The sequence below is a fragment of the Filicampus tigris genome, chromosome 17 (genome assembly GCF_054856515.1).
Source record: "Filicampus tigris isolate MCC_2025a chromosome 17, RoL_Ftig_1.0, whole genome shotgun sequence".
In the NCBI taxonomy this organism is placed as follows: Eukaryota; Metazoa; Chordata; class Actinopteri; order Syngnathiformes; family Syngnathidae; genus Filicampus; species Filicampus tigris.
The window spans coordinates 9250873-9277857 of record NC_141233.1 but is presented as its reverse complement, the minus strand read 5'-3'; the positions used below and the strand labels follow the sequence as shown (position 1 = coordinate 9277857).

At 41.5% G+C, this 26985-nt stretch overlaps 1 protein-coding gene across 5 annotated transcripts; it reads right to left on the bottom strand.

Moving 5' to 3' along the window:
• Positions 1-1231: 1231 nt before the first annotated feature.
• mink1 (misshapen-like kinase 1) lies at positions 1232-26962 on the bottom strand. Of its 5 annotated transcripts, none has more exons than XM_086013335.1 (32): positions 25717-26962; positions 21091-21156; positions 20535-20717; positions 20351-20461; positions 19833-19923; positions 19364-19494; positions 19226-19280; positions 17607-17685; positions 16871-17046; positions 16703-16772; positions 15505-15715; positions 15015-15122; positions 14379-14465; positions 13125-13301; positions 12874-13044; positions 12408-12674; positions 12161-12240; positions 11163-11266; positions 10979-11070; positions 10700-10723; positions 10270-10418; positions 10073-10190; positions 9431-9547; positions 9180-9291; positions 8889-9038; positions 8166-8309; positions 7476-7610; positions 7262-7362; positions 7025-7174; positions 6788-6947; positions 6561-6700; positions 1232-5141 (listed from the first exon to the last, which is right to left on the bottom strand). In XM_086013335.1, the coding sequence occupies exons 1-32, from the start codon at positions 25771-25773 to the stop codon at positions 5058-5060; spliced, it is 3900 nt and encodes a 1299-aa protein (XP_085869461.1). In that variant the 5' UTR covers positions 25774-26962; the 3' UTR covers positions 1232-5057. The 5 variants fall into 5 exon arrangements, with proteins under 5 accessions (XP_085869461.1, XP_085869464.1, XP_085869462.1 ...); XM_086013338.1 differs by having other exon boundaries at positions 12408-12566; XM_086013336.1 differs by lacking the exon at positions 10700-10723.
• Between the last annotated feature and the right edge of the window lie 23 nt (positions 26963-26985).

The following is a 26985-nucleotide window of genomic DNA, read 5'->3' as shown; positions in this document are numbered from 1 at the left end:
CTAAGGAAGATTTGAACTTCATATTATTCAGTTTGTCATTTGATTTGAATATATATAGATATATTTTCATTTGATTTGAATATACAATATGTCGGGACAGGAGGATTGTGTTCAGTGAGGGAAATATTCAGGCCCACCCTGACTTTTCCAGGCCCACCTACAGTATTAGCCACGTTCTGGCTCCGCCCCTGTGTGAACGTGGGAGAAACTTGTTTTGTTTTGTTTTGAGAGGCACCTTTTGGAAGTCAGATGTTTATAAGCAATATAAACATAGAAGTATAGAAGTATGGAAGAATACAAAAAACCTTAAGAGTAGCATAATTGAATGCTAAAACGATGAAAATGATTAAATCCAGTATTTACTTTCCACACACAGATTGTTAATTTGTGGTACAGTTGTAGCTCATTCAGCAGCTTCCATTTTTAGACCGTTATACGTGGAATTCGCCTAGATGTATCTTGAATCTACTATTCAGCTATATGATAAATGCATGCAAATTGTAACCTTTGAAGCAGCACAAAGCAACGAGCTGCCTTGTAGCGTCATCGTGTGGCAAAAAACAAGAATGAGGCAGTGATTCTTTCGCAGTAAAGCAGTGTTAAAACTCAAGTAAAAGCCCTTTGTTGCCTTCACTGCATTCAACAGGAAAAACAGTCTTTATTAATGCGCTGAATAACATTTTCATCAGTCGATGAAAACAGGTAAATAGGTATGTGCATGAAAGCCCATAATGGAGACTGTCAGTCAGCATACCACCCAAATTGTTAGCAAACAACTGTGTACATTTTGCTAGTAAGACACCAATTTATGCAGCGTAAGCGTTAATGTAAACAAAGATACATAATCTTAGATAAATTGCTTCTTAATGGGCATATGAGAGAATTGACATGGATGCAGTTTAGTTCGAAAAACGTATGTCAGCCGTGCATGCCATTACTTCCTGCAACAGCCACAAGAGGGTACCAGTGAGTGCGATCGTCAGCCTTCACCAGTACAGTACTTGACACCTTGAAAACAGGCCGGAAACGGTCCGATACCTGTTATCAGTTCTTGCTCGTCCCTAATTATTTGTAGTAGCAAATTAATGATTTTCAGACCAATTAAGTTAAAGTGGAGACTTTACCCAGGTAAACAACGTGGGTTGGAAATGACTGTTTTAGAGTGAATCGAAAGCATGACAAACCAAGCACGGTTCAGTAGAAAACACAGCACAATAAAATGAGACAAGTGTCAGATGAAGAGATTTTTATTCTGTATTAGACATAAACACAATCTTTTCAAAGTTTTAAAGAGCTTATGAAATACACTCAGGAGTTAACCTCTCACAAATAAGAAACACTTGCAAACTAAAACACTGCAATGTTTACCGCCATTAAAAAAAAAAAAAGTATGTTCAAAAGTCTCGAGTTCTTGGGTTGTACTATTATTGATTTGCTTCACAAGCTCTTGTAGATGGCGAGCTTTCTTCCACTTATCAATATGCCTAACTCATAAAGGCAATTGTGGGATTTTGTAAAAGCAAAGCAAGATTGAGCATCACAGCCACTGTTTGTGAAAAACTAACAGAAAATGTCTGAATCCCTTAGTTCCCCCCCAGAAAAAGAAATGAAGGTAAAATAATATATGCTGTAAAGCAAACCAAGAGTAAAATCTATAATGAGTCACCAACCAGCCAACATTTTGGCTGCCAAAGGCTGCTAAATTACTTCCTGAAGCCACACTGGGATGAATTGATCAAATGCTTGTATTGCTTTTTCTCTCACTTTTGTGCATCATAACTGTCCAGAAACAATCAATCTCATGGTCACACTCTGATGTGAGGTTTTGAAGGCTCTTGGCATGAAACTGGAAAGCGACATGATGAACCAGTATCACTCAAGCAATAAATTAAAGAAATTACTAGCGCCAGAGGGCCTTTAAAAAAAAAAAAAAAAAAAAAAAAAAAAAGCTGTATAATGGTTTCACTAGAATAATAAAGATGGATTTCTTCTTTGGGATGGAAACTGTAAACAACATGAAAATGAAATTGAAACTTTGAATGCAAGAGGACCAGATTGTCACTGGGCCTACTCATTTATACGTGGCCAAACATTCATGTTTCAATTCAAATGAAACTGTAAACCAACTTCTAAATGGCATCTGCTGAAAATCTGTGGGGGAAAAAATAAACCGAAGAGGCAATTTTAAGTTGCAGATGCACTAATCTTAATTATAGTCCACATAAAAGCGTGACTTCTGCCCAAATCTCTAGCCTCCAAGCTCTCTTGGTGAAATGCAGATAAACATCATTTTTGCAGCAAATAAGACCTGACACTGTGCTTTTCCATACATCCGATAACAGACTCAGTAAATTTAGTATGGAAGCAGTTGAGAGCCTGATTTTGATTGTGTTTATAGCACAACTCGTGTTCTTGTTATGAAACTGTCAGCTGTGATTGTTGTGCATCATACCAGGAAGAGCAATCTTAAGAGTATTACGCAACAGTGCATTCATTTGGGAATGAAGCCCAAGATAAAACTGGATTTCTTCTGGTCACATTTCAACTGCGAAACCAAAAGCCTTCAAGTGACCTGGCAAAAGGTGTCATGTCGGTGCACTCCCAGTCCCGTCACTGCCCGTGGATATTAGCAGACAGTGGACACCCCCACCCAACACTGACCGCCCCCATGCCCCCCTCATCAGAACGACCACCATCACGTGGTCAACACGCACACGGGTGACGACTCGCTTGTCTCCTACCTGACGACCAACTGAGAAAATATACTGTTACACATTGTGCTTTGACTAATAAGAGCGGCACACATTTTTATATAAATACAAATCTCTCTTAGATAGAAGTACATTCACTGTTATTTCTCAGACTAAATTTACATTTTTTTTTATTTTCTTATAAAATATACTCCTCTAAATATAGTCAGGCTACTTTCCCCATCACTACGTTACATTAGCAACATTGAAGAGTAAGCGCCAGCTTTATCTTTGCTGCGACAATCTACGAGCGGACGTCACTAGACAATTCACAAGTATGGCTTTGCTCTATGCTGGCTCCCACTCCAGTCTGGACTTTTTTTTTTTTTTTTTTTTTAATTCTTTCATGGGATTAACTAGACATTTAAAATTATCATTATTGCCAATTTGTGAATTAATAGTCATTGAATATTCCTGCCTATGTGCATGTCAATACGCATTTAAATGATTTAAGTGCACTTTCAGGGGGCAGATGATAATCAATACAAAGGTAGAAATTACACCTCTTGTTCCGGTTAATAAGAGACTGGGGGCGAGGCTTAAACCCATCCTACAATATCCTCTAACATTGTCGTCCCAACTCCAAGGCACTGCTTAAACTGTAAACATGGCAGGTTGATAAAAATAACCGCAGAAAACACACATGCCAATAGTCCTGTGTGAAATGTAGGCCATGGCACAACAACAATAATTTAGAAACAATTGCTAAAAAGGGGGGAAAACAACTTTGATACACTATTATACTTCAATGGCTTACATGCACACTCGAGTGTCTGCTCGAGCTATTGTATATTTATATCTCACTTTTGGCTTGAACAATACACAAACATCTGTTCACTGTGTGAATGTGCCATAAGAGTAACAACTCCATCTTTTCAACGCTAACAAATCCCTGCTAACTAATAGGCGCCCTGTTCAATTCTTCACAGCCAAGCGCTTCATGTTGACCGAGCTAATGCCGTCAAAACCTCCTGCAGTGTTTCTATTGCAAACCAGTGTCACTATGCCCAAACCTGAGAAGACCGTTTAGTGGGGGGGTAAGAGTCTTCTCAATGGAACAAGATCGCTTCCTTTGGCCTGTATTCATCCCCCATGTAGCAGTGTATACAGTACCATGACCTTCAGCCATGTATCCTCATGAGACACAGTCTCTGTTATAAAACTCAAATGATGTATTTCTATCAGCTCAGAACAAATATTAGCCGTGGCGCACTACTTTTCATAACAGATTCACGCGACAACTCGAGTATTTTACAATAGAGGAGATGGCTTCTGAAGTTATATCGTCACACTGGCTGAACACGATCAGCCACATACACTAACGTGCTCTCCTCAAAGACTGCACAATAACAGGATATACTGAAATATCATTACAGTAGAGCAAAATCAAGGATACCAGTAATTCAGAATCACTACATATAAATATCAAATTTGTTGTAAATCTCTGAAAAATGCTAAATATAAGTTGGAGGAGGCTGATTGGTGCACTTCAGCTGAAAAGAAAAAAAAAAAAAAAAAAGGTAGGACATTTCACAGTAGTCTGTCACAGAGCACTGCGCAGTTTATGACAACTTTCGAACCGAAGGAGCGCTCATCTAAAGTGACCGAGACATGAGCACGAGCAAGACTCGCAGATCCGCTCTAATTTTTGATGAGCTGGCCCCAACTTTCCCTTTTGCGTGACGGCCTTTAAAGCCTCCGTGAAATGCTCGCAAGCCTCGAAACAACTGGGAGACATAAGCCACAGCAGATGAGTGTGCCAGCGTTTTCTGTGCCTGCATGGTGTGTGGCATCACAATGAATGGAGGCTATACCAGCAGATGATTCGGCACTATTTACAGCTCAACTTTAACATACAGCGTTGGTAAATACCTCCTTCTGTACCTGGAGAACCATCTAGGAATGTACAGTACAGTACTTCACAATTATTAACTAAGCAGTTACAAATGTGCATGGTCCACCAACTAAGGGAAATCAAGACAAGGATATAAACAGCAGAAACAAATAAATGCTATAAACAATTGGAGATCATCAAGTGACTTTTCATTACGGATACACTGAGAAATTATTCTTACCGGGGCCGTGAAGCTGATCTGAAAACATTTCTCGACTGCTTTTGGGAATTTTTTAAATCAGAGCGTGTGTGCGTTTTTAATCCGTGTGTCTATCAGTGTGTCTGTGTGCCGTGTGTGTATATATGTGTACTACTGCGAATGAGCATGCTCGCCTGTGTGTGTAAGAGAATGTTGGATGCGCTTCCGTTTTCCAAATCCTGCTGGCTGCACCGCGAGCGGAGCAGCTGGCCCTTCACCAGTTCATGATGCAGTTCCTGTTCAAGGTCATGAAGTACACCTGGCTGCTGCCTCCCGACCGCACCGAGGCAAAGAACACCTGCGGGCACAAAGAGACATGAAAGACAGCTTTTGTTGGTATTATCATTTTAGGCAGAGGCTACAAAAGTACTCAAACTTCATATTTAAGTAGAAGTACAGATACTTACGTTACGAAACATGTTAAAGTAGAAGTTAACACCAAAAGTTTCTTTTCCAAAAATATGTTTTATTCAGGCCCACTCGTTGAAACACGGCATTCTGATTAAAAGTACGTTTGTGGAATATGAGTTGAGCAGTTAAATCCGCCTGTTTTTGTCCATCTCAGGGGGCGGCCATTTTGCTACATGCTGTCGACTGAAAATGACACCACAGTTGCTCGGGGCTCAGCTAACGACCAATCACGGCTAAGCTTCAGAAAACAAGTGAGCCGTGATTGGTCGTTACCTGAGCCCTGAGCGACTGCGATGTCATTTTCTGTTGACAGAGAGTGACAAAATGGCCGCCCCCTGAGTTGGCTAAAAGCGGGTGGATATTGCCGCTTAACTCATACTTCACAAACACAATATTAATCAGAACGCCATGTTTACACTAGTGAAGGCACATAGAACATATTATTGCAAATCATTTTAGGGGGTTGATTTTCTCTTTAAGCAGAAAGTTGATACATTCAATTGGACTTTACTACAAAAGTAAAAAGAAAAAAAAAAACACTTATTTGCCATTTTTTGATAACTTGGCAAAATGAAAAAAAAAAAACAACACACAAACTACTTTCTCCATTTTCTTTTTTTAGTCTCTTTAACCCATTAAGGACGGAGCGCATAACCGCATTTCTACCGCTGTTGCGTCTTTGTCTCCTTACAGCCGGGAGAGCGTAGACGTCATTTTCTATTTATTATTTAATTCTCGGTCTCTTAACCAAAGGAAAGCATCAGAATAGACGTGACGGTGTCGCGAGTCATCGGAGGATGGTTGAGATATATGTTTGTAATGACGATATTGACGTCTTTGTAACAGAAAAGAGGATGGTAATTACCACTCGTTTTTTATCATTTATTTATTTTTTATTGAATGTAGTGTTTCTCTTGCACTGACATTTTATTTTTACCTCTTGGATTGAAACAGTAAAGATGAATAAACTCGACTGTGTGTGAAAGACACAGTTCCAATTTAAAAGATGTTGAGTGCATCAAATTGAATCGTTCCACTTAAAAACATATCAAGTTACGTATGGAATTGTCTTTTATTAGAGCGACGCACACCCCTACTGGAAAAGCTATCAAAACGCGTTGCTGTCTTTGTTAATGTTGTGAAATGCCAATGAAAAGTGCTAAATTAGCTCATGAAAACTGGAAAAAAAATACACCTGGTTAAGTACAGATAGCAGATTTTTTCTTTTTGGAGTACAGTAACAAGTACTTTTTTATCTTGTTACTCCCCCCCCCCCCCACCGACTTTAAGTGTTCTTATTTCTTGCCTTGTCGTTCCTCTCACAAAGGAACTTCAGCCTCTGAGCTCTCTTGTGCATGAAGACGCCATCCAGGTGGCCAGTCTCCACAGAACGGATCTCAATGGCTTTTTCTCCCCAGCCCATGATCTGATTGGAGCAGATATGCGCTGCAAACAACAATGACAACACATAGTTAACAACTAGTTGATTCAAGCTGGTGAGTCCATTTCCCCCCCTCCCCCTGTATCCCGTACCAACAGAAGTCGGCATTTCCCCCCACTGCAGGACCACATCCTTGATGATGCGTCCATACGTGTTGACATAGACGCCCTCATCCTCGTAGCACAGAAGCATCTCCATGCCATCGGAACTTGGCAGGAACACGATAGCGTGCGGCGTCACGTGGCTCTGGATCTGTTTGGCACCAAAGTGACTTTTGATTGACTTTCAAATCTCCCAGACCGGTGCGACTGGAAAACTGCACGACTTACATGAACCGGGATGTAAATGTCGTAGTTGTTTCCAGAGTCCACGTCGATGGCGTGGAAGCCGGCGCAGGAACCGTAGATGACCTTTAACCTCTGACCTTCCTCCACAGTCAAGTCCACAAGGACGGGCCTGTGTGGCAGGTCTGCAAACGACTGGTTAAGGGGAGCGCGTTTGCAAGAAGTAAATAAACACGAAACGACAATCATCTTAAAGTGATCCCGCGCGAGCGCTCACACTACCTTGAAGGCCATGAATTTGTGGTAAGGCTTGGGCGCCCAAGCATACACTTCCACAGCATTCTTCAAAGCAATCACCAGGAACTTTATCCGCTCATATTTCACTAGAGGAGACAACCACAAGGACATTTGATATCGCATACTCCCAATCAATAATTCATCCCGCTAAAGGCATTCATGAGAATTTGTCACAAGCAATAATAAGTCTGTCACTCACCAACTTTGTAGTGCACGCAGCCCTCCATCTCACCCACCGTGGTCCAGCCTTGCTTCTTCTCCACTTCGGGGTCATTGTGGAGGATCTTATTCCTCAGCCAGGCCAGGTAGTAGACGCGCACCTTGTTCTTCTTGCCTTCAGTGGGACAGAAGGAGACTCATTTATGTTTTTCTAAACTGAGTCAATGATCACGTTTCATATTTGTGGAAAGGTCATAAACAGTGTTGTTTTTTTCACACCATTAAAGTCAAGGGGAAATGTTGACTACAATCCCGCCCTCCACCCAAAAAAAACCCCAAAAAACAAAATACCAACAACAGACTTTTATGGCCAAATGCCATCGAAACATTCCACTTGAATATATCGAGATACGTATGGAATCGTGGAAAGTAAACACGGACGCACACAATATTGTGTGCCTCAAATATGGTTTTGTCAGACTGCATCGCCACATAATTCAAGATCATGTTTAATAATGACCAAGGCAGTCGTCCTTCAAACATCGTTCTTTGGATTATCAACCGAGTTCAAATTTCATTCAAGTTACTTCAAGTTTAATTGGACGACATAACCGGTGGCTAATTTGGTCACAGTGTTTATTAGCGGGAGGGCCACGACTTTGACAACATTTTGTCATGTCATCACAAATGCTTCCACCCAAAACCAGATGCAGTGAGCAGCAGTAATGACCTGAAATGGTGATGAGCAGGTTAAGGCCCTCCAGAACGTCCATCTGCTGGAACCTGCGCGAGTTGATGAGTGGATAAACTTTGCCCTGTCCACTGCGGTCGAGCAACTTCAAACCATTCTCTGTCCCCACCAACAGGTTCACACCTAGAGAGACACGTTATAGTTGTAGTTAACACAAGCCGTCAGGACGGTCAGTTAGAGTACAACTCTAACCTAATGCGTAAAGGGGCACCAATTGCTTGGATGGGAATTTTATCTAGCAGGTTTTACAGTGACTCCAATTTCAATTTGTGCAGATTCTGTATCTATCAGAACATGAAAACTCTTATTAATCAGGCATCACCAGGCGAGATGTTATGCTAAACAGCTTTTGAGAAAAGATCAAAGGGAATTGAATCGATTTGAATAAAAAAAAGCTTTGATAATACAAGCAGATGCACTTTGTTCTCCCATGGAGAGACTTCATTTGTGTCACAGAAGCAGCAACCCTGAGATCTCAATTTCATACGTTACATGGTAGTTTAGGGCAAGCTAGCCTGTGAGCATCTAAACTGCATGGACAACCAAGAAAGCACTCATTTTGTGATGCACCCACTTACACCTTTTAAATTGCGACCTTTTTTTTTTTTTTTTTTTAAACATTTTTCTCTTCACCATGAATAATTCATAAGAGTACAAATGTCAAAATTCAGGCATCATATGTTTTTAGCAGCACCGTCTTACCCCAAAGCGCCGCACACAGGATCTCAGAGTTGAACCTCTTCTTGTACTTTCGGATCTCAGGTGTGTCAGTAGGGGGGCGTGTGTTGGTGGGATTCACGTTCACCATGGAACCTTTTCTCACCTCCATCTTCAGCTGTTCAAACCTTGAGCCTAAACATGACAGGCGAGTTAATTACATAATGTTAATACTATTTGCCAAGCAATGCTCGATTAATAAATCATTTATATTGCAGTACAATTGAAGGAGTCTTGTATAACGTCCAAGAAACACTGAAAAACCTTTGGACTCACTGGTAACAGAAATGTTATCCGCGGTACCTCCCGGTGTCTGGTACATTCCAAGATCCACAAAGGTGGTGAAGGAGGACTTGCCAGGTGCCTTGACCAAACATCTGGACTGATACTGGTGGGGAAGAGAGCAAGGATGAGTGTCATTAAATTCCACGTCCTGTATGAGGCGGAAATACAAGCACTATTGTACATACAGAACACATCAAAATAAACCAAGTATTTAGGTCAGATAGACTTTGCATCACTCTTACATCATACACGGAGTCCTTCCCAGGGGAGGAGTGAGTGGCGGACTCAGTGGGGGAGTGGGAGGGCTGCACCACATCTGGTAAGTTAGTGTATCCATTGTGGCTCCGCTTCTCAGGGGTCTTTTAGAAACAAGGAAAATTACACACATTTTACACACACACACACACAACTTTGGATATTTTGCAAAAAACTTGGAATTGCATAATGTACTGAAGAAAAATATTAACGTAACACTTTTAAATCACATTGATTATTTCTTTGCATGCCAGGAACTAATTTATGGGCAATGCCAACTTTTTGGTGATGGAATAATATTGCTCTGTCATTTGCAAAACAAACACTAGTCGTATTTTTCTGGAGTATTCTTTTTTTATTTGTAGTGGAGCAGCCACCTTCTTAGAGCTTTGAGGTAGCTGGTCAATGTTGATGTGTAAGGCATTTTATTTCTGTGGTCTAGCTAAATGGAACATGGCCGTTAAATGCTGCCATGGCTTCTGCTCATCTTATTCTGTATTATCGGGGTTTATATTTCCATAAATAGACCAGGTGAACAAACGTGTCAGCATTTGATGTGAATTCCAAAGACTATTTTTCCTTTATCTCATGGTGCACTTTCAGCCTCATTCCACATATAAATCGCTCACCCTTTGTACCAACATGGTCTGATCTCCATAACCTCCAGCTTGCTCCCCTTCTGCCTCCTCGCCCTCATCTTCATGAACCACCATGGTGTTGACTGAATCGGTATCTGCATCCCTGTGACTGAAATCAAATAAAGGGTGAACAGATTTCCCGACCACCACCATTTTCCCAAGTTGCCCGTGTGTAATGACAATATTACCGATCAGTGGGACTTTCCTCCTCTTCTACTCCTCCGTTCTCGCTCTCCTCACTGCTCTCGCTACTCTCAGAGGAGGACGAGTAATCATTGGCCTTGACTGGGGGCCTCGGCTGTTCTTCAGCACGCTCTTTGGCAAAGAGGCCATGATCCTGCAATATACATCACCATTTACTTGTATGCAAAAATAACTCTGCTTTTATGATACATAAAATTGGTTAATATACAAGTGATAAGAAAATGAAGATCACCCGATGATACTTTAGGATGACGTTCAAAGCTTTTATTTTTAAATGTTCGGAGTAACAACAGTCACAATATAAACCAAAAAAAAAAAAAAACGTCATGCGTGACCAAACATGCAACACAATCTGTAAATTTCCTTCAAGTAAATGCAGATGAATGAACACATCCATACACACTCAGTACTAACCTCTCCTATAGCTCTCTTGTAACTCTACAATTGAGGTAATGTCAACACGGATTTAGGAAGAAGGACAGCATGATGGGGAACAAGTCAAAAAGGAATGTTTAGGGAAGAAGAAAATATCCAATTAGGGGTTAATATGTAGGGCAAATGTGATCAAACTAAAGACATGCGTGTTATTTTTTTGTTATTATCATTTTAAATGTAAAAAGTAATTTGTTGGCACACCCGTTCAGCAATGTTAGCACCTGCGTTCAAATTAGTGGATGACATCATATCACTTACAGCCGGACGCCCTGGGCGAGAAGAGGTGCGAGACTCCCCCGGCTTCTGACGGCTATCATGGGATAGAATGGGGGAATCCATTTTGGAGGAACCTGAAAATGAGAGTGCTTCATGTAGTTCGGACTTTATGAAGTGATGGATCAAACTTCAAGCACAGATCGGCTTTCGGGACAGAAGGACTCACTGAGGATGCGATGCCTCTCCAACGAGCCCGTCTGTGGCAGATTAGATATGATGCCAATGCTATCGCCTCTCTCCCAGCGATCGTTTCGGCTGAGATCTGGATTACTGCGCGGAGGACACATTAGTCTCAAAATGCAATACAACCCCACAAAAGTCATTAGAAACACTTTTTATGCGCGAATGCTGAGGGTTAGAGGTAGCAACGCAAAGTCAAGTACTCAAAATACACGGGCAGATGACCACACAGAGTAAAAAGTTGCTAAACAGAAGTGATCGGCTTTCTTTTTGCATATTTAATTCATTTATCTATTTGCACAATGTAATCTTATGTCAAAAAGTTGTTTAAAATATTTGGCCTTAAAGATAACGGTCCAGTTGTTATCTTTTTTTTTTTTTTTTTTTTTAACTACGTATTTGTTTTTCAAACCATAATCCGCCCGTGCGGTTGCTGGCTGAAGACAGGTTGTTTTTGAAATCCTGTCCATATCTCTACCACCTACTGTTCAAACTAAGGTCTTATCAATAACAATTTTGGGGAGAAAATATTTCACAACTTCATAAACTGAATAGTGATATCAACTCTCGTTCATGTTGAGATTTCAAGTTATATGCATTACAAAAAAAAAATGCAATACTAAAAACTGTAATGGACAGTCAACAATGAGTCCAATAAATAAGCAGAGGACTCCAAAGGTGATTCATATTACCTTATACCAAAGTAGTTTCTAAATACCTTGCAAATAAGGCCTCTAGAGGGTGTGAACAGAATAACCAATGAGACTGAATGGATGCTTCGGTGATCTTCCAGAAATGCCCTGATATCCCAACCGCATTAGAAACTTCCCAGCCGTCCCCAAACTACACATTTTTCTTCCATTCTCAGACCGTTAAAATGCTTGGAATTTAGAATATTTGGTTGCAGAACAGTAGTGCGAATGCTTGCCTCCCAGCGTTTAACAATTTGAATGAAAGAACGATTCATTTGGGTGTGAAAGGTACCTGGCTCTCACTGGGTGCCTGATGCCAGAGGTCAGGTTGGTGTTGAGCGCTGTAGCGATTGACGCTGTTCTCTGGGGAATCTGGGGGTTGACATTCATTAGGTCTTTGTAAATTATATGACAGAGAAATAACTGACTTCACCATCCCTCAACAAAAATATAACGCTGAATTACAGCCTTCCTTGTGATGTTCTTCTTGGTTAATTAGCTAAACGTAGTCCATATGTACTGCGGTCATTCCACCTCACCTTGGGCGGGAGTTCCACATCTGGCAAGCGGATCCAGGGCCCGCGATCCTCCCTGATTTGGTGTGCCTGCGGCGCAGGGGTCTCAGACGTGGGGTCTGAGTTCTGACGCACTAGCTCTCTGGAGTGGATGGGTCGGGGTGTGGGGGCGAGGGAGGGGTCCTGGGTAGGGAACGCGGACATGGTCTTAGTAGGCTGGTCGCACAGAGACTGGGAGCGTGGGACAGGGGCAGCGTAAGGCTTCAGCGGAACCAAGTGAGCCATCTGGAACTTTAGGGTGGCAGTAGGAGCACAGGGTGATGGAGTAGGCCCAGAAAAGAGTGCAATCCCAGTTAAGAGGCCAAGTATTTGAGGAAAGAAGGAAAAAGGTGTGTGTTAAAAAGTTAGCAGATGAAGCATTTCAGTGTAAAGACGTTCCAGATGAAGATGAAGAAAGATGGCAGGTTTGTCAACAATTGCTATCACCGACCTTGCCCTGTCCCCCTTGAGGTTCAACAGGCCTCTGCATCGGGGGGGTCTGAGCAGACTGGGCCCCTCCAGACTGGCTGATTGAGTCTGAGCGTGACTGGATGGCAGTGTCAGACACAGTGGTACAGATTTTTGGAGAGCCCTGTCTGTTGAGCTTACTTCGCTCCTCCACCTGGTGCAAGAATGAGGGCGAAGGATGAGGTCAGCAGAATAGTGCAGCTTTAGGGCAGATGTGGTTTCAAATAGTTCTACCTCACGGGCCCATGTGGGTTTGTTGCTGGGCTCCAAGTTCTTGTTGTAGTGGTAGAGTTGGGGCTTCTTTTCTTGTTGCTGCTGCTGCAGAGACACCAAGTAAGCATGCTCCTGTTGAAGCTGCCTTTGCAGCCGCTCTGACTGGCGTTGCTCTTCCAGCTGCTTACGCTTATACTCCTGAGCAAAGAAACACACTGTGGTCGGCATACTGCTGGACACAGACGAGACCGCTCAGCATCGAAGCAACAACAGCGACTCATTTCATTGACTGGCAGAGGATTTCCATTTTTTAGCTATCCGCATCCGACTTTCACTTTACCCCCCCAGTACGTATGCTCGTATCTTCTCGTAGGCGACCAGTCGACAAAAAAAAAAAATTTAAAATGGTTTCTTTGGCTTCACATTTCACGCGGTACAATAAACAGAGTGCAACTGTGAGTCAGCGAACTTATTGGCTTTTTAATTGAGAGTTATAAGCTACATGCGTCACTGAGATGTTTGATGGTTGTTTCTGCGAGACAAGAAATGCTGAAGGAATGAAAATAAATTCAACCATGAGTCACTTGCCAAGTATCCTCGCATTTATAGTCATCCTGAATGCATGAGCGTTTGGAGGAACAGTTAGAAGAATTTAGGTTTACATATTCCTACAATCTGCACAATGGCCTTCTTGGTATTTGATGGCTTGAGACACAACAGGATTCAAACTCAACTATTTCATACGGTCCTTGTATGTCAAAGGAATTTGAGAAGCATGTTTTTTTGGAAACACTGAGAACTGCACTTTAACAAAAATAAAAAAATAAAAGAATACCCAAGTCTATCTAGTGTTTGTATTCAGGAAAAACAAGTCCCGATTCACAAAAAAAAAAAAAAAACTTTTGGTTCAAGTGCATAATGTAACATCAAATTCAAGAACCGAACAAAAATTCTGCATTCACAACAATTCTCAGTTTTGACTGACACTTGACCACGTTATACTTAGATAACGATACTTATAATCGCAGTGTTCATTTTGCGATGGTGTATAACTCTACTGCATGTTATTGAGAGCTATTTCGACCCGCCGTGTCATTAAAAAAGTAGTAAATATTTGAAATACTTGGTATGGAGTGCAGTTCTACGCCACTGTAAATTATGACCCATATCATAAAATTGAACATTAAAATGTTGTAAATTGTAAAGTATGACATTGGCGCTTTTGTGTAGGATCTTATTAGGAGTAAGTAGGACCCAATAGTAAGGGCTATTTACCATAAGCAGTGCCTGCTCCTGAAGCAGCTGCTGTTGAAGGATTTCTAGCTGCCGCTGCTCTTCTTCTAACTTATGTCTTATAAACTCCTGAGGAGAGGCGAGAGGGTAGGTAGGACAGGAATAAAGGTGTGAAAGGAGAAAGCAAATTTATGAGAGGAGGGGGAGAGGACGCAATCATGAAACAGTTATGTAACGATACAGTAAAGTACAGTAAGCACATGATACACTGGCAAAAGTCAACAAATACAAAAATGGCCACCATTGCTGTTTGGGGATTCGATCAAGAAAAAAGAAAAAAATCAGAGCAAGCAGTCAATATATGATCAGTGTTGAGAGATTTGATAGTAGCCAAAGACTGATCCGTGTTAGTCACATACTAACATAAAATAAGCCTGACATGCTAGTGATTGTGATTCGATACCAGACAGCTTCAGACGAGAGAGGGGAAACGAAAAAAAGAGACACAGAAAGCTCACCCACAGAAAACTCATCTCTGAATAAATACACTAATTTGAACCCTTGCTGCTATGGCAACCTACTCATGGAATTTCACCACTTGCACAGTGTTGCCGTTCGACACGCCCACACTTGGCCCCGATTGGCTGACGGCGGCAGTTCTCCCCCGTGGTTGGTTACCTGCTCTCGTTCAGCCAACCTTCTATCTTCCTCCCGTCTCATATCGTCGAGTCTCCGATGGGGACCTTTTTCTTGCTGCCTCACCATCTCTCTCTCCTTTCTCTGTTGCTGGGAGAGAGAGGGGTGACAGGAAGGAGAGAAATGAGCACAGGGGCAACGTTTGCACAGGAGAATTTATCATGGATAGCCTGCTTATGAGAAACTGCCCACACTTTTGAGTAGAGTTGGGGAAAGAACTAAAGGGAACGTAAAACGGAATAGAGATTGTCATTCCGTATTTACACATATTCAAGTTAGCCCATTTATGCTTTTTCACATTCTTAGCATTACGCTGGCAGACTTTCATTCGATGTAGCTTCAAAAAGTCATGCTAACGCTTGATGCTTGGTTATGAGGGGCGTGGTTCTAGACCTGCTCCAGGCGTAAAAGTGCCTCCAAGTAACTATTACTGAGAATTGGCGCGATAGAAATAAATCTGACTTGACGCTACCTCTTCCAGTCGTCGACGCTGCTCTTTTTGCTCCTCGATGCGTTTCTGTCTGTCATGCAGCAGTTGCCTCTTGTGCTCCTCGGGGTCCCGACGCTGAGCGGCCAATTGGGCCTGCTGCCTCTTGTGAGCCTCCGACCGCTCCTTGTTCTCCTGTTGGAGACGCTGGAAGTCCCGACGCAAGGTGGACTCTCCAGGCACATTGAGGATTGAGCTGGTTGATCAAGTATGAAAACGTGAATGAGACAATTGTAGGGGTTTTATTCACAATCAGGGATGGAATAATATGGAACCACGATGGATCTAATATTTTTATGGAAGCAATCTTGAATCGAAAGCTTTGTTTTGAAGAAAAAAGGACAGCAAGCATCCTAGGGCGCACTTAATTACGGTACGGACCCGACTAGTTTGCTGCCTAAATGGGAAGCCTTAGTGAACACCAACTATAATCGCAGATTTTACAGTACTAGGTAGCCAAGAACAAATTTAGACTTGCACACTTGAAGTGGTGTAACACATTGCAATACAACATGCTGGGAAGCAGTCAGCTTTACAGGAAGACATGCAGCGTAACAGAAAATTTGGTTTTAGGACGACGAGCAGGAGAAGGCGAAGAAGGCAAAGACGGTCCCCAACCAAACTTTAGTAATAGTCATTTGTTCTACAAAGCAGAGAACATATGCCCGGGAGTAAGTTCGGATGCCATTTTTTAAAAGTGTTGGTTGTATCTGGCATGGTTGAACATTTTGGTGTTTAAGGATACAATGTTTAACTCTCTCCTGTTTTATAGGTCAGTATTACAGTACTGGAAACTTCAAATGGGAGTGACAGACAGCTTGAAGCAAGCACACTGCTTCTTTCTTTGAAAACTGTCCGGGTGAATTTTTTTGTTTTCCCTTAGTACAGTAGGTTAAAAAAAACAACATAAAAACATGTCAGGCTACTCCGGGGTCTCCATTGGCACACTTGAAGTTTTTTACAGCATAAGCATAGCGCTTTCGCAAAAGGAACTTGGATCAAGTCAGTCAGACTCCTTTGCTCTCATAAGGATGAGATACAAACAGACTTGACAAAAAATAAATTAAAAAAAATCAGCAATACCTATATGAACGGAAAATATTTCTTCAAATGCCCACACCAAAATCACACAGGGAACACAAAGCAGAAAGAGAGGAGGAAAACGGGGGGGAAAAAAGGATACCTTGACTCTCTGTCATCGCTTCGATTTTCATCATCTTCATCACTACCACTGTACTCATACTCTGTCTCCTCTGTGATGAAAATCATAAGGGTCAAAGATGAAATGTCGTCCAAATTACGGTCAGGTCAACTCAGTGATTCTCAGTTGCTCCACATTTCATCTACTGACCTTTCTCTCCCCTTTTTTTGCGCGTTCGGTCAATGTGATCTTTCAGTTGAATCCGGACCTGGCGCTCAGTAGGCTGGTCCCTGATGAAGGAGTGCTTGAGAAGCTGCTCTGTGGATGGTCGGCTGGGATACGTCTTCACGAGGCAGGCCTCGATAAAGTCAATAAATTTCTTGGACCTGGGAGAGAGGAGAAGTTTGGGAGTGCAAAGAGGGTGGAATCCATTGCTAGCTGGCTAGCCAATGTCCAGAGCAGCAATTCACCAATCATCTAGCAGAGTAAATGTTATTTTGTTACAAGAGCCACCGAGCCATTGAAACAAGATATTTAAAAAAAAAAAAGCTTACTAATGCAGGTCAATTTAGACCATAACACAACAATAACATAATATGTTGGTACAAGTGGTTCTGAAGACAGTGGCAGCCAATTTTGTGTGCGTTTCTTGTGGCAGAAACATTCCACCGTGTAGCTTAATTAGCAGGTAGCAACAAGGCATTTTGCACTTACATGCCTGCCATTTTATTACCATGAAGCTTGCCATATTATTACATAACGCACTGAGAATTAAGTTCAGTAATCAATCAGTACTTTTTTCATTTAACTTTCGTTTATTAAAACAAAATACAAATCAGAATGGTGTTCTCCGGATACTTAATGTCCGGATAACTTTTTTCATGCTTCCCGGCGTCTGGTACAATATGCTCATTTTTAAAAATGAAAACAAGAGCATTTGACTCACCACTTTTTCGATTTAAGTTTAGGAGGAGGGTTCCTGGGAATCAGGAAAAGGGCTCTCATTGGATGCATGTCGCATAGTGCTACAGAGAAGAAATATAACATGTTAGGGAGTACTGTTAATTTCAAAACCATTATCAATTATCTTGGAAAATGACGACAAGGCAAACTCATATGATTTGTTGCCATGCTAGACAAGTTCACATTTTCCACCACACAGTGGCTTGAAAAAAATACCAGTAATCATTGAAAAGCTGCTTTGTATCCTCAAAAGATAGGCACAGCTGCCATTATCCAATCTTTCCCAATGCCTCAGGCTTATTGTTATACTGAATGTAAAAGCAAGGACCATGAGTCATGTTGTTCCCAGCGTAGGTAGGTTGCTAAACCTGACTGGTTAGCTTTTAAGTTTCACAGTACAGTATATATGCTAGTACGAGGCTGCCTTTTGGAAATACGCTTGCTGCACGGCGGTAAGGCTGAGGAGAAAAGGAAACATTCATTTATGAAATTAAATGGGCCACATCAAAGCTCAGGGATGTGCGCTGCTAATACTGTATTACAAATGACTAGGTTTGAGCACAATTAGCACTGATTTCAGATGACACTCAGTTTTTAGTAATACTGTAGATTTAAATACTGTATTGTACTGTACTGTACTGTAAATACTTTATTTTTGTATTCCAAATCATTGCTATCCAGTGATCGATAAAACTGATACATGTAAGGTAAAATGGCCGATTCTATACAACCAACAAAGGTCTGCAAGAACCAATTTCAAGAGTGTTACATATCAACACATAATCAAATTCCGACAGACCAAATTAACTACAAATTGGACAATAATTTGAGCAAGATACATGACTTTATGCACAAAGAGAGAGAGAGACAACCTCTTTTAGCCTGTTATCACTGTGCAACCCAAATTCAACCCGAGGTAAAACTGAGAAACTATCAACACATTCTCAGTTTCAATACCAATGAACAACTTCTCAAAACAAGTTGCCTCTTGCTATTCTGCAGTTTCCAAATCAACACTGCCGTGGTAACATAGTAAATAAAAAAAAAATGTAAATAAAAAGTCTTGTGTGACAAAACCATATTCAAGCTTCACTTTTCATGACAGCTCTCTGGTACCTTTCTCTACACACTGGGCCTGCAACAAAAAATAATATTTTTAAATCCAATATTCTTTTCATATTTTTTAATTTTAACCAGATCTGTGATTAAATGTACAAGCAAGCTCTGCCCGCAAAGCCGCCCGAAGAGATCTGTGCAATCAGTCTCCACAGGCGGTGTGCCAGCTCACGACTACACTCGCTTGATTACAGTGAGTCAGCTGTCCATCTGAAGACCAACAAAACTGCATATGCAAAACTCATTCATAGAGAGCTTTGAGACTGAGCTGACTTAGCTGCCCATGACTCAACCACATAGGTAAAGTGTGTAGCAAACCAATTAACTCATTCAGTACCAGGCATTTTCAGAACCTCTTTTCCCCTAAGGTTGGAATTTTTTTTTTTTTGATATCAAGAGGTTCCTGGGATTGAATGGCTGGACTGTGAAAAGACATACAGTAAATATGTCTATGGGATTGAATGAGTTAATGAATGACCGACTTACGCGGCGCTCCTTCGGCCATTTCAATGGCGGTGATTCCCAAGGACCAGATATCGCTCTGGAAAAGAACCAGGAGGACACTTTAGCCTCTGGCTTTCAAATGCTCATACAAGCGTGCACACACTACAGAGCTGTGGTTACCCTGTAGTCGTAGGTCGAGTCGGGGTTCTCATCGCAGGCAATGACTTCTGGCGCCATCCAGTAAGGCGTACCAATGAAGGTGTTTCGACGCCCAACGGTCCTGTCTAACTGAGCACTGACTCCAAAATCAACTGTACACAGGAGGTGAGACATTTTGGGCATATAACCCAGTTATGATGCAAATTATGAAGCAGCTGTTTTGTTCATTTTTCAAAATAGTCAATGCAATTTTCAGTAAATAAACATTTTTGATCGTTAACAATTACATTTTTTGACTTCAACAACATGGGGGATTTTATTGAGCAAAAGTGGAGGAGATCATTTTGACAGCTTTCAGGTACACTAACGGAGCATACCACTCCACATTATTACATGACTAAAAACAAAACTTTTTTTTTTGTTAAACTGAAATCCTATATGCATAATTTGGAAGATTGCGTATACATTGGCCAAGCACATTCAAGCATACCAAGTTTGACCTCTGCGTTCTCTGTGAGCAGAACATTCTGGCCCTTGATGTCTCGATGGATGACTTTATGGGCGTGAAGGTGGGAAAGGCCCTGAACACAGAAATAGAAATCGGACAAAATATTGCCACAACCATGTACACCATTACAATCTCTTGTGATGCATTTACACACTTAAAAATTCTCCTGTTTTTGTTTTTAATCCTTGTACTCCAAGCGGTTTATTTAAATTTACAGCGTTGCTAATTGCTTATCCTTAATTATATTACAATGATAAAACGTTGCCAGCTCACTAAAAATGAAAGTCAGAATTGTTTTTTTAAAAAACTTCCTGATGCTGGATGGTTTCTAAGACAAATAGTGACAGGTGGTCGGATAAATGTGTTAAGCCCTCTATACGTGTGTGTATATAAATAATATTTCATTGCAAGCCAGTCTCTGATTCCCGCTCCAAGAAATAAACCAGTCGAATCATTGTGCAGAGTGTAGTCGCCTATTTGGGGTGATACTTATTTCTCACCCTTAGGATTTCTCTGCAGATGTACGCTATCCAGTCCTCCTTCAGAGAGCTGCCCTTTGTGTTTTTCACCAAATCAGTCACAGAGCCAGCCCCGCAGAACTCCATCACCAACTGTAAATATATACACACCTTATTTAGCCAGCACCAACGAGAACGCCGCGCAAATAATAAACCACAATCAGACCCAAAGCTGGTCATCGTGTCCTGGTGGGCTCTTCTTGACGAAGGCACCGTAATACGTGGCTATGTTGCGGTGGTGGCTGTATTTTTTCAGCATGTTGATTTCAGCTTTGATCTCCTCCTCCTCCTCCTCTGTAACATCCATCACCTTGATAGCCGCTAGCTGGCCCGTCTTCACATGGCGGCCCTGATTTGAACGACACAATGAAATTGATACTCAACTTCAAACGTTGAATTTTTTCCAGACATAGCCAATTAAGTGTAAATAATCAGCGTGGAAGTACTTCTGCTTTATCAGCAACACTGTCGTAGCTTACTGCCAAAGCCAATTTTACATTTCACAATGAGGGCTTACATTTTACAGACCCAAGAAACTCAAACGCGAACGCATGATGGGAGCCAGAATGGGGAATTGATTTCCAAAGCCTTCACCATGTATCACACTTTTTCCCCAGACTGTGAGAAACGTACTCTTGCTGATTGATATACGGTAGTCAAATTCACTTGGTTTATTGTACTCGGCGCTTCTAACAATAATCGTTTTTCGACATCCGTCTCACCTTATATACCTGCCCATATGTCCCATTGCCGACCACCTCAACCAGCTCGAAGATTCCCGCAGGATCCTGCGGAATGTACATACACATACACAGCGTTCAAAAACAAGACACACAGCCACACTTCCATTGACATTCACATCATGGAGTGCACACATCAGCGTAAGATTCTTAGAGAAAGAGCCTATTGAAATATTGGATTCAAATTAGTTGCATTTAAGTGATATGATTATATCACCACATTCAGTTTTCACTGACTGGATATGTTGTTGTAATGAAATCCTATTTAACTCCACCCGCACTGGTACCTGCGGAAAAATGCAGAGCTGGGCACTTGACCCTTAGTTGCCGGTTGCCCCCAACCCCCGACAAAAAAAACCCCAAAAAAAAAACGTAGGTGTGATTGACGCCGCCGCGGGAGAGATGCTAACGGCAGAGGCTTTTTAAGGATCATTAGCTGGCTAATTTACTATTCAAACCAATGACAAAACGTAAAGTTGCTACATTTGTTGCTAGTTACTTTAAAAAAATAAAATTAAAAAAAGACACCTACAAGACATTTCAATTGTGAAAAAATCTATCATTTGTCTGCGTCAAAAAGAAATAAAAACCTGCGACAAAATTACTGGAACAATGATTCTTCCATAGATACGATGAGGTTTGGAATATTAATCTGACAAACAAAAAAAGACATACTGTAGGATATTGTACATGCACTCAAAGAGCTCCTTGTTTATATATGTGTGTCATTATTTTAAAAATTGAAAATGACTATTTCCATGTTTTCAAATAATCTGTCGACCAATATATTACATCGCAGCCTTTAGCCGAACAAGCTCAGGTCCACTTCTAACTGTACAACGAACATTTCTCTCTTTAATCCTAAAAATCCTAATCAGCATTAACACTATGCCAAATTGTTATTTTAAATATCAGTAAGGCTCTTGAAATTCACAGTGCATTTAATTTACATACAAATCGCCTGATCACAATTTCCTTGCCAACTGACTGACTAACTCTATAGCCTCAAACAAGCTTTAAATAGACGACAGCAGCGACAGGCTGCACATATACTAAATACTGCCAGCACAAATATGGATACAACAACGATTCTCTGATTTGTACATTTAGTTTCGATGACCACAAATTTAAGCGCCGCTACGTTGCTCTGGATTAAATGCACAACTTCCTCCCGAGGGAAAAAGTGACAAGCACATTCACTTTGATGCTATTTCAATATGGCGTTAAGACGTGTGGGTGGTGGTTAGGGTATAGAATGTAAAGCATGACCGACCCCTCCTGCTTTCATGTGTTTCCAATGACAGGGTTTCTGCCTCCAACAACACAGAGAGAAATACCTTTGAGACAGGAAACATTCATGGGAAAAATAGTACTGGTACATGTGGATATAACTCAAACAAACATTCCAGACTGGTGAAAGCATGGTAGGTATGTAGACTAAAGAAGAGGAACCAAACGGTAGGAAGAGGAGAGAGACGCGTAGAGAAATGTAGGAAAATAATGTAATGATCGAGTGGGTGGCCAAAGGCAGAGGCGCCAGTCACCCACGTCCAGCAGAGAGAGTAGGATGAGAGGAATGGAGTGATAGAAGAGGAGGGGTACAGTTCTGCTCAAGGAGCAGCGCTGGAAGCACAGACACTGCCAAACAAACTGTGGGCAATGGCTGCAAAAATGCAAAATGCAGGGAAGCGTTACATCCAATGGCTCTTTGCAGGTGAGCGCTACACGTCTGCTTGCTAGAATCATGACAAAATGCATCGCTAATCGCTTTGTTAAACATGCTGTCATATTCAGGGGCGGAGCCAGAATTCTTTTCAGTAGGGTGGCCAGGGTGGCAACACCTCAGTGAGAGATGGCCGTTCATGTGTGCGTGTGTCATTCTTTATCATACCATCCACGGTCAGGGTTTCATGAAATAAAATTCACACATATCCAGACCAACGCCCATCGCACTCATAGTCAATCAGGATGAAGTGAAGTCTGGGTAAAAAGCAACGTTTCGCTGAACTTAATGTACTGAACGGCATTTTCTTTGCCGTTGCTTTGCGTACTATCATATCGCCTGCTTTATGTCATGCACTGATTTGGATTTGGATGCAACACTTGGGTATCATGGGCGTAAACATCTGTAAAGTCAGGCCTTGAAAATAAAAGCACACGCATGCAACGACATGGCTGCACCATAGTGTAGGCCAAAGATTTGGGGGAAACCGAGTCCAAAATGGCACCAAATAGCCCCCAGGGATAACATGAGTAGCCCGCGGACCTGGCCTAAAAATAGCTCACTAGGCGATGCATCCAACTTTTTATTTGTCGCTACTCTATTTTAAAGTGAGTTCTCTAAGTTCAGTGCATTTAAAAATGACTATGTAAAAAAAAAAAAAAAAAAAACGGATACAGTTCAAAGGTCGGTATTTTAAACACACGCCCAAACTATAGAGCTTTCAGGTGGACAGGCTAGCGGGAAGAAGGACAATGAGGAGACAACCTAAATCATTTTGACAATTTTGTCATTTCAGAAGTGCTCATCAAACTGGTTGTCAAAAGGGCTGGAGACCCCTGTCCGAGATGTTACCATAACATTTTGAATGATTTCCTTATTTAATCCTGAATGGAAGGAAAACACAATGGCAAACACACAAGGATTTGAGTAAGCCCATTAGTCTGTTAAATCTATGCGGTGGGTTGAACTTTCAGTTTGGATGGGGGCTATTAGAGCGCAGAAATCTTAGATTGTAACTGTCAAACAACATACTGTAAATCTTGATAACCGACTGAGTCATGTAGGGCTTGAGCCAAAGAAAAACATTCTGTTTAAGATTCCCATTAATGTGCATAATATGCATAGGTCAGACTGCATTGGTGCCAAGTTAGGAAGTGACCTGCTAGAGGAAACTGTGATTAAAACAACTAGTGCGGCAAATGACAACTAATTTCAAGAAGCTCTGCCACAATTGAATGCATCGTCCAATTGAACAAATAAAATTCCAAACTAACAAGACACCTCTGTTTTCCCGTCAGGAATAAAAAGGTGGCAACATTTGATGGCTCATGGCTATGACCTTTGGTACTCTTGTGTGTCACAGTACACACATCGCCACCAGAGCAAAGAATGCATCTCAAAAGTTGAGGTTTAGGGTGGAGTTGTTGTTTTTTTTTTTTTTTTAACTGCATTCAAGGATTACTTCACAATTTCTCAGTTGTTTATTGTACAGCCACAGCATTGTATCTCGTCTTCACTGGGAGTGTGTGTTAATAAACAAGTGCATCTGTTGAAAAGCCCAGAATACCAAGATTCTCTTAGTGACTTCATGTAATAAACAGAAACCAAAACGTTTTGGAGCATTGTAAAGTGATAAGAACAGTAGCCCTGTGATTCCCAATTTTTGACAAACCATCAGGTGTGCAAGAGAAAATATCCAATTTTACTTAATTGGTCTATTTTTTTTCCCCATGGAAGACCTGTCTGTGTGTGTGTGGGTGGGTGTGTGCGTGTCTGTATCTTCAATTCCTGCAAGTATATCAGCTGGCAAGGCTGCTTTTCAGACTAGGCAAACTTGTGAGTAAATTGAGACGCAATCATTTTTTCAGTATGTAGGTATAGTATTTTTGACATTTCTGTTTGCTGGTGGGCTGCGAGATTGTTTTGTTTTCCAATACAAAATATGTACCTTGGCTCAATAAAGGTTGGGAAACACTAGTGTACAGAGAAAATCTTTCGAGTTGAAGTTTACAGTGGCATTAACAAAAATTGCATTTACAACCACAGCACACACAACAACAATTCAGCATTATTACCTCTTTTCACTGCGTTAACTAGAGACGTACCATTCCCTTTTCTGGGTCCGAGTCATTTATGTTTAAGTACCTAATACTTTGGCAATGTATTATGAAAAAAAAGAGTGGATCTGACTGATCTTAATTATCTTTATTTTTTTTATTCAAATAAAATGAATATCACAACATGATAACTTTTGATTTTATGCTTGACTTCGGAAATTAAGAACATTATAAAATCCGATATTTTTAGTCGATATCAATCAGATAAAAATAACATGATGGGCCCCGATTTCCGATCACATGACCGACCGGATGGGGACAACTCAAGTGTACCTTTTTCCTTTTTTTTTTTTTTTTTTTTTTTTAACATGCAAGTTCAACTATCAGCATTACTTTGTGCATGGAGAGAAAGCCATTTTCTACATTTTAGATTGGTTAATTGGAAAATAACACGTGGACTGGCCAATAATTTCGATTTGTGGGAAAATATGAAAATGATCAAAATGTAACATAGGAAGTTTCACCCCGATGCCAGATGTCTGTTGAAAAAGATACACAAGTTTACCTACCTTAATGACATTTACTTTGTTTGGGTGACTCAATAAACAGGTAACGCTGCAGTAGCTGACTGCAACTAAAAACATAAGGCCATTCACAATGTGTTGATTCTAGCCGCAACTTTGTTGCGTGGGCGTGCAATGGTCGCGCTTGTGCCATAAACCTGTTATTTATTTCCACACTAAACGTTGTGCTCTGCATCGACCTCGATCATGAATAGAGTGCAACAGGACTCTTCAAGCGCTAACAGTCCAGTACTTGTGTACTCACCCTCAGAGCTGCCAGGTCGATGTCATCCAGGCTTCGCGTGGGGGCGTTTTCAGACATGGCTGGGCAAACTTGCAACGTTAGCTTAACAAGTTAGCCAGATTTTTCACAAGGAGCACTTTGAGGGAGTGAAGGTGGCACCTTTGGTGATCTTAAATGGCCGCAATAGGCAGTCCAGTTTACTGAAATTGTTGCGGCACTCAGATGAGCAAACACATCGCAGTTTCGAGCACGCAGCTGGCTAGCACGAGACAACTCTCGACAACACCTCGTAGCGTCGTCTTGTCCACTAAAATAATAATTCACGTCGAGCTAATCCACGGCCAATTTAAAATATGACATTTATTTAAACAAACTTTTACTCTAAGTCGGCCATAGGCGCCCTTCGGGGAACGGGCAGCTTTTCCAAGCAGTGCACCTCCACTGTTGAACACCTTGCTGCGTTCATTTTAACAAGACGCATTCGATTGCGAATAACATACCAACTGCATTGTCATTTGAGGCATTCTTCGGTAGGAGGAAAATATGGCATCAATGTCGTTGTTGATGACGAAGTAAAACGAAAAAAAATATCCAAAATACGCAACGGTTTTTTTTTTACGAACGCGATGAGGTGATGGCGCCCGGATCCGTCAGCACCGCACCAGAACCGCCTATCAACATAACAGCATTATCCTTAGGTAAAAGCCCCGAGGGTATTGTTGCGAGAGTCTTTCAATGCGTCTGCGGTTGTTAAAACTTCCTAAATTACCCCAAATTCGGCGTTCCCAAAGAGACAGGTGGCCGCGATCAAAGCAGCTTTGAGTTTAGCTAATGCAGCTAAGACAGCAGGCTAAACAGTCTCGTCTAGAATAAACTTTCCTTTTTCTTCCATTTTCTGTGTTGACAGTCGCGCCCAGCGATGCCAACCTTTCCGGAAAAACACAGACAAGCAGGCGGGCGGTGTGTTCTGGACCAGCCCCCGCAACACTTAATGTAAACCGGGCCCTCGAGTCTTTAAAGTTGCACGTAGTCTTCCGTGTCCACCATCCAGATTGGAGCACTCGGTAGTTGTAAATCCCACACTGCGGTATATCGCGTCCAGTCTCAAAACAGCGTCTGACGAACAAACTTGTTATTTCGCCATGTTTTGCTTCCAAGCGCCCCCTCCCACTCCGAGCCTCGTTACATGCAGTAAGGCTGCAGCCTGAGCATTTGCGGGGTTGTGTCGACGATTGGCTGCGGACTGAACTCTTCAAGTGTTTGCGTCTCTGTGGGTGGCTACGGCAAGTT

Coding starts and splice junctions, on each gene's coding strand:
- mink1 (XM_086013335.1), bottom strand. CDS start 25,773: ATGTCTGAAAACGCCCCCACGCGAAGCCTGGATGACATCGACCTGGCA. Junction 13,302..14,378: donor AGGAGCAGGCACTGCTTATG/GTAAATAGCCCT, acceptor TTCTTTGCTCAG/GAGTATAAGCGTAAGCAGCT. Junction 5,142..6,560: donor TTTGTGAGAGGAACGACAAG/GCAAGAAATAAG, acceptor TTGTGCCCGCAG/GTGTTCTTTGCCTCGGTGCG.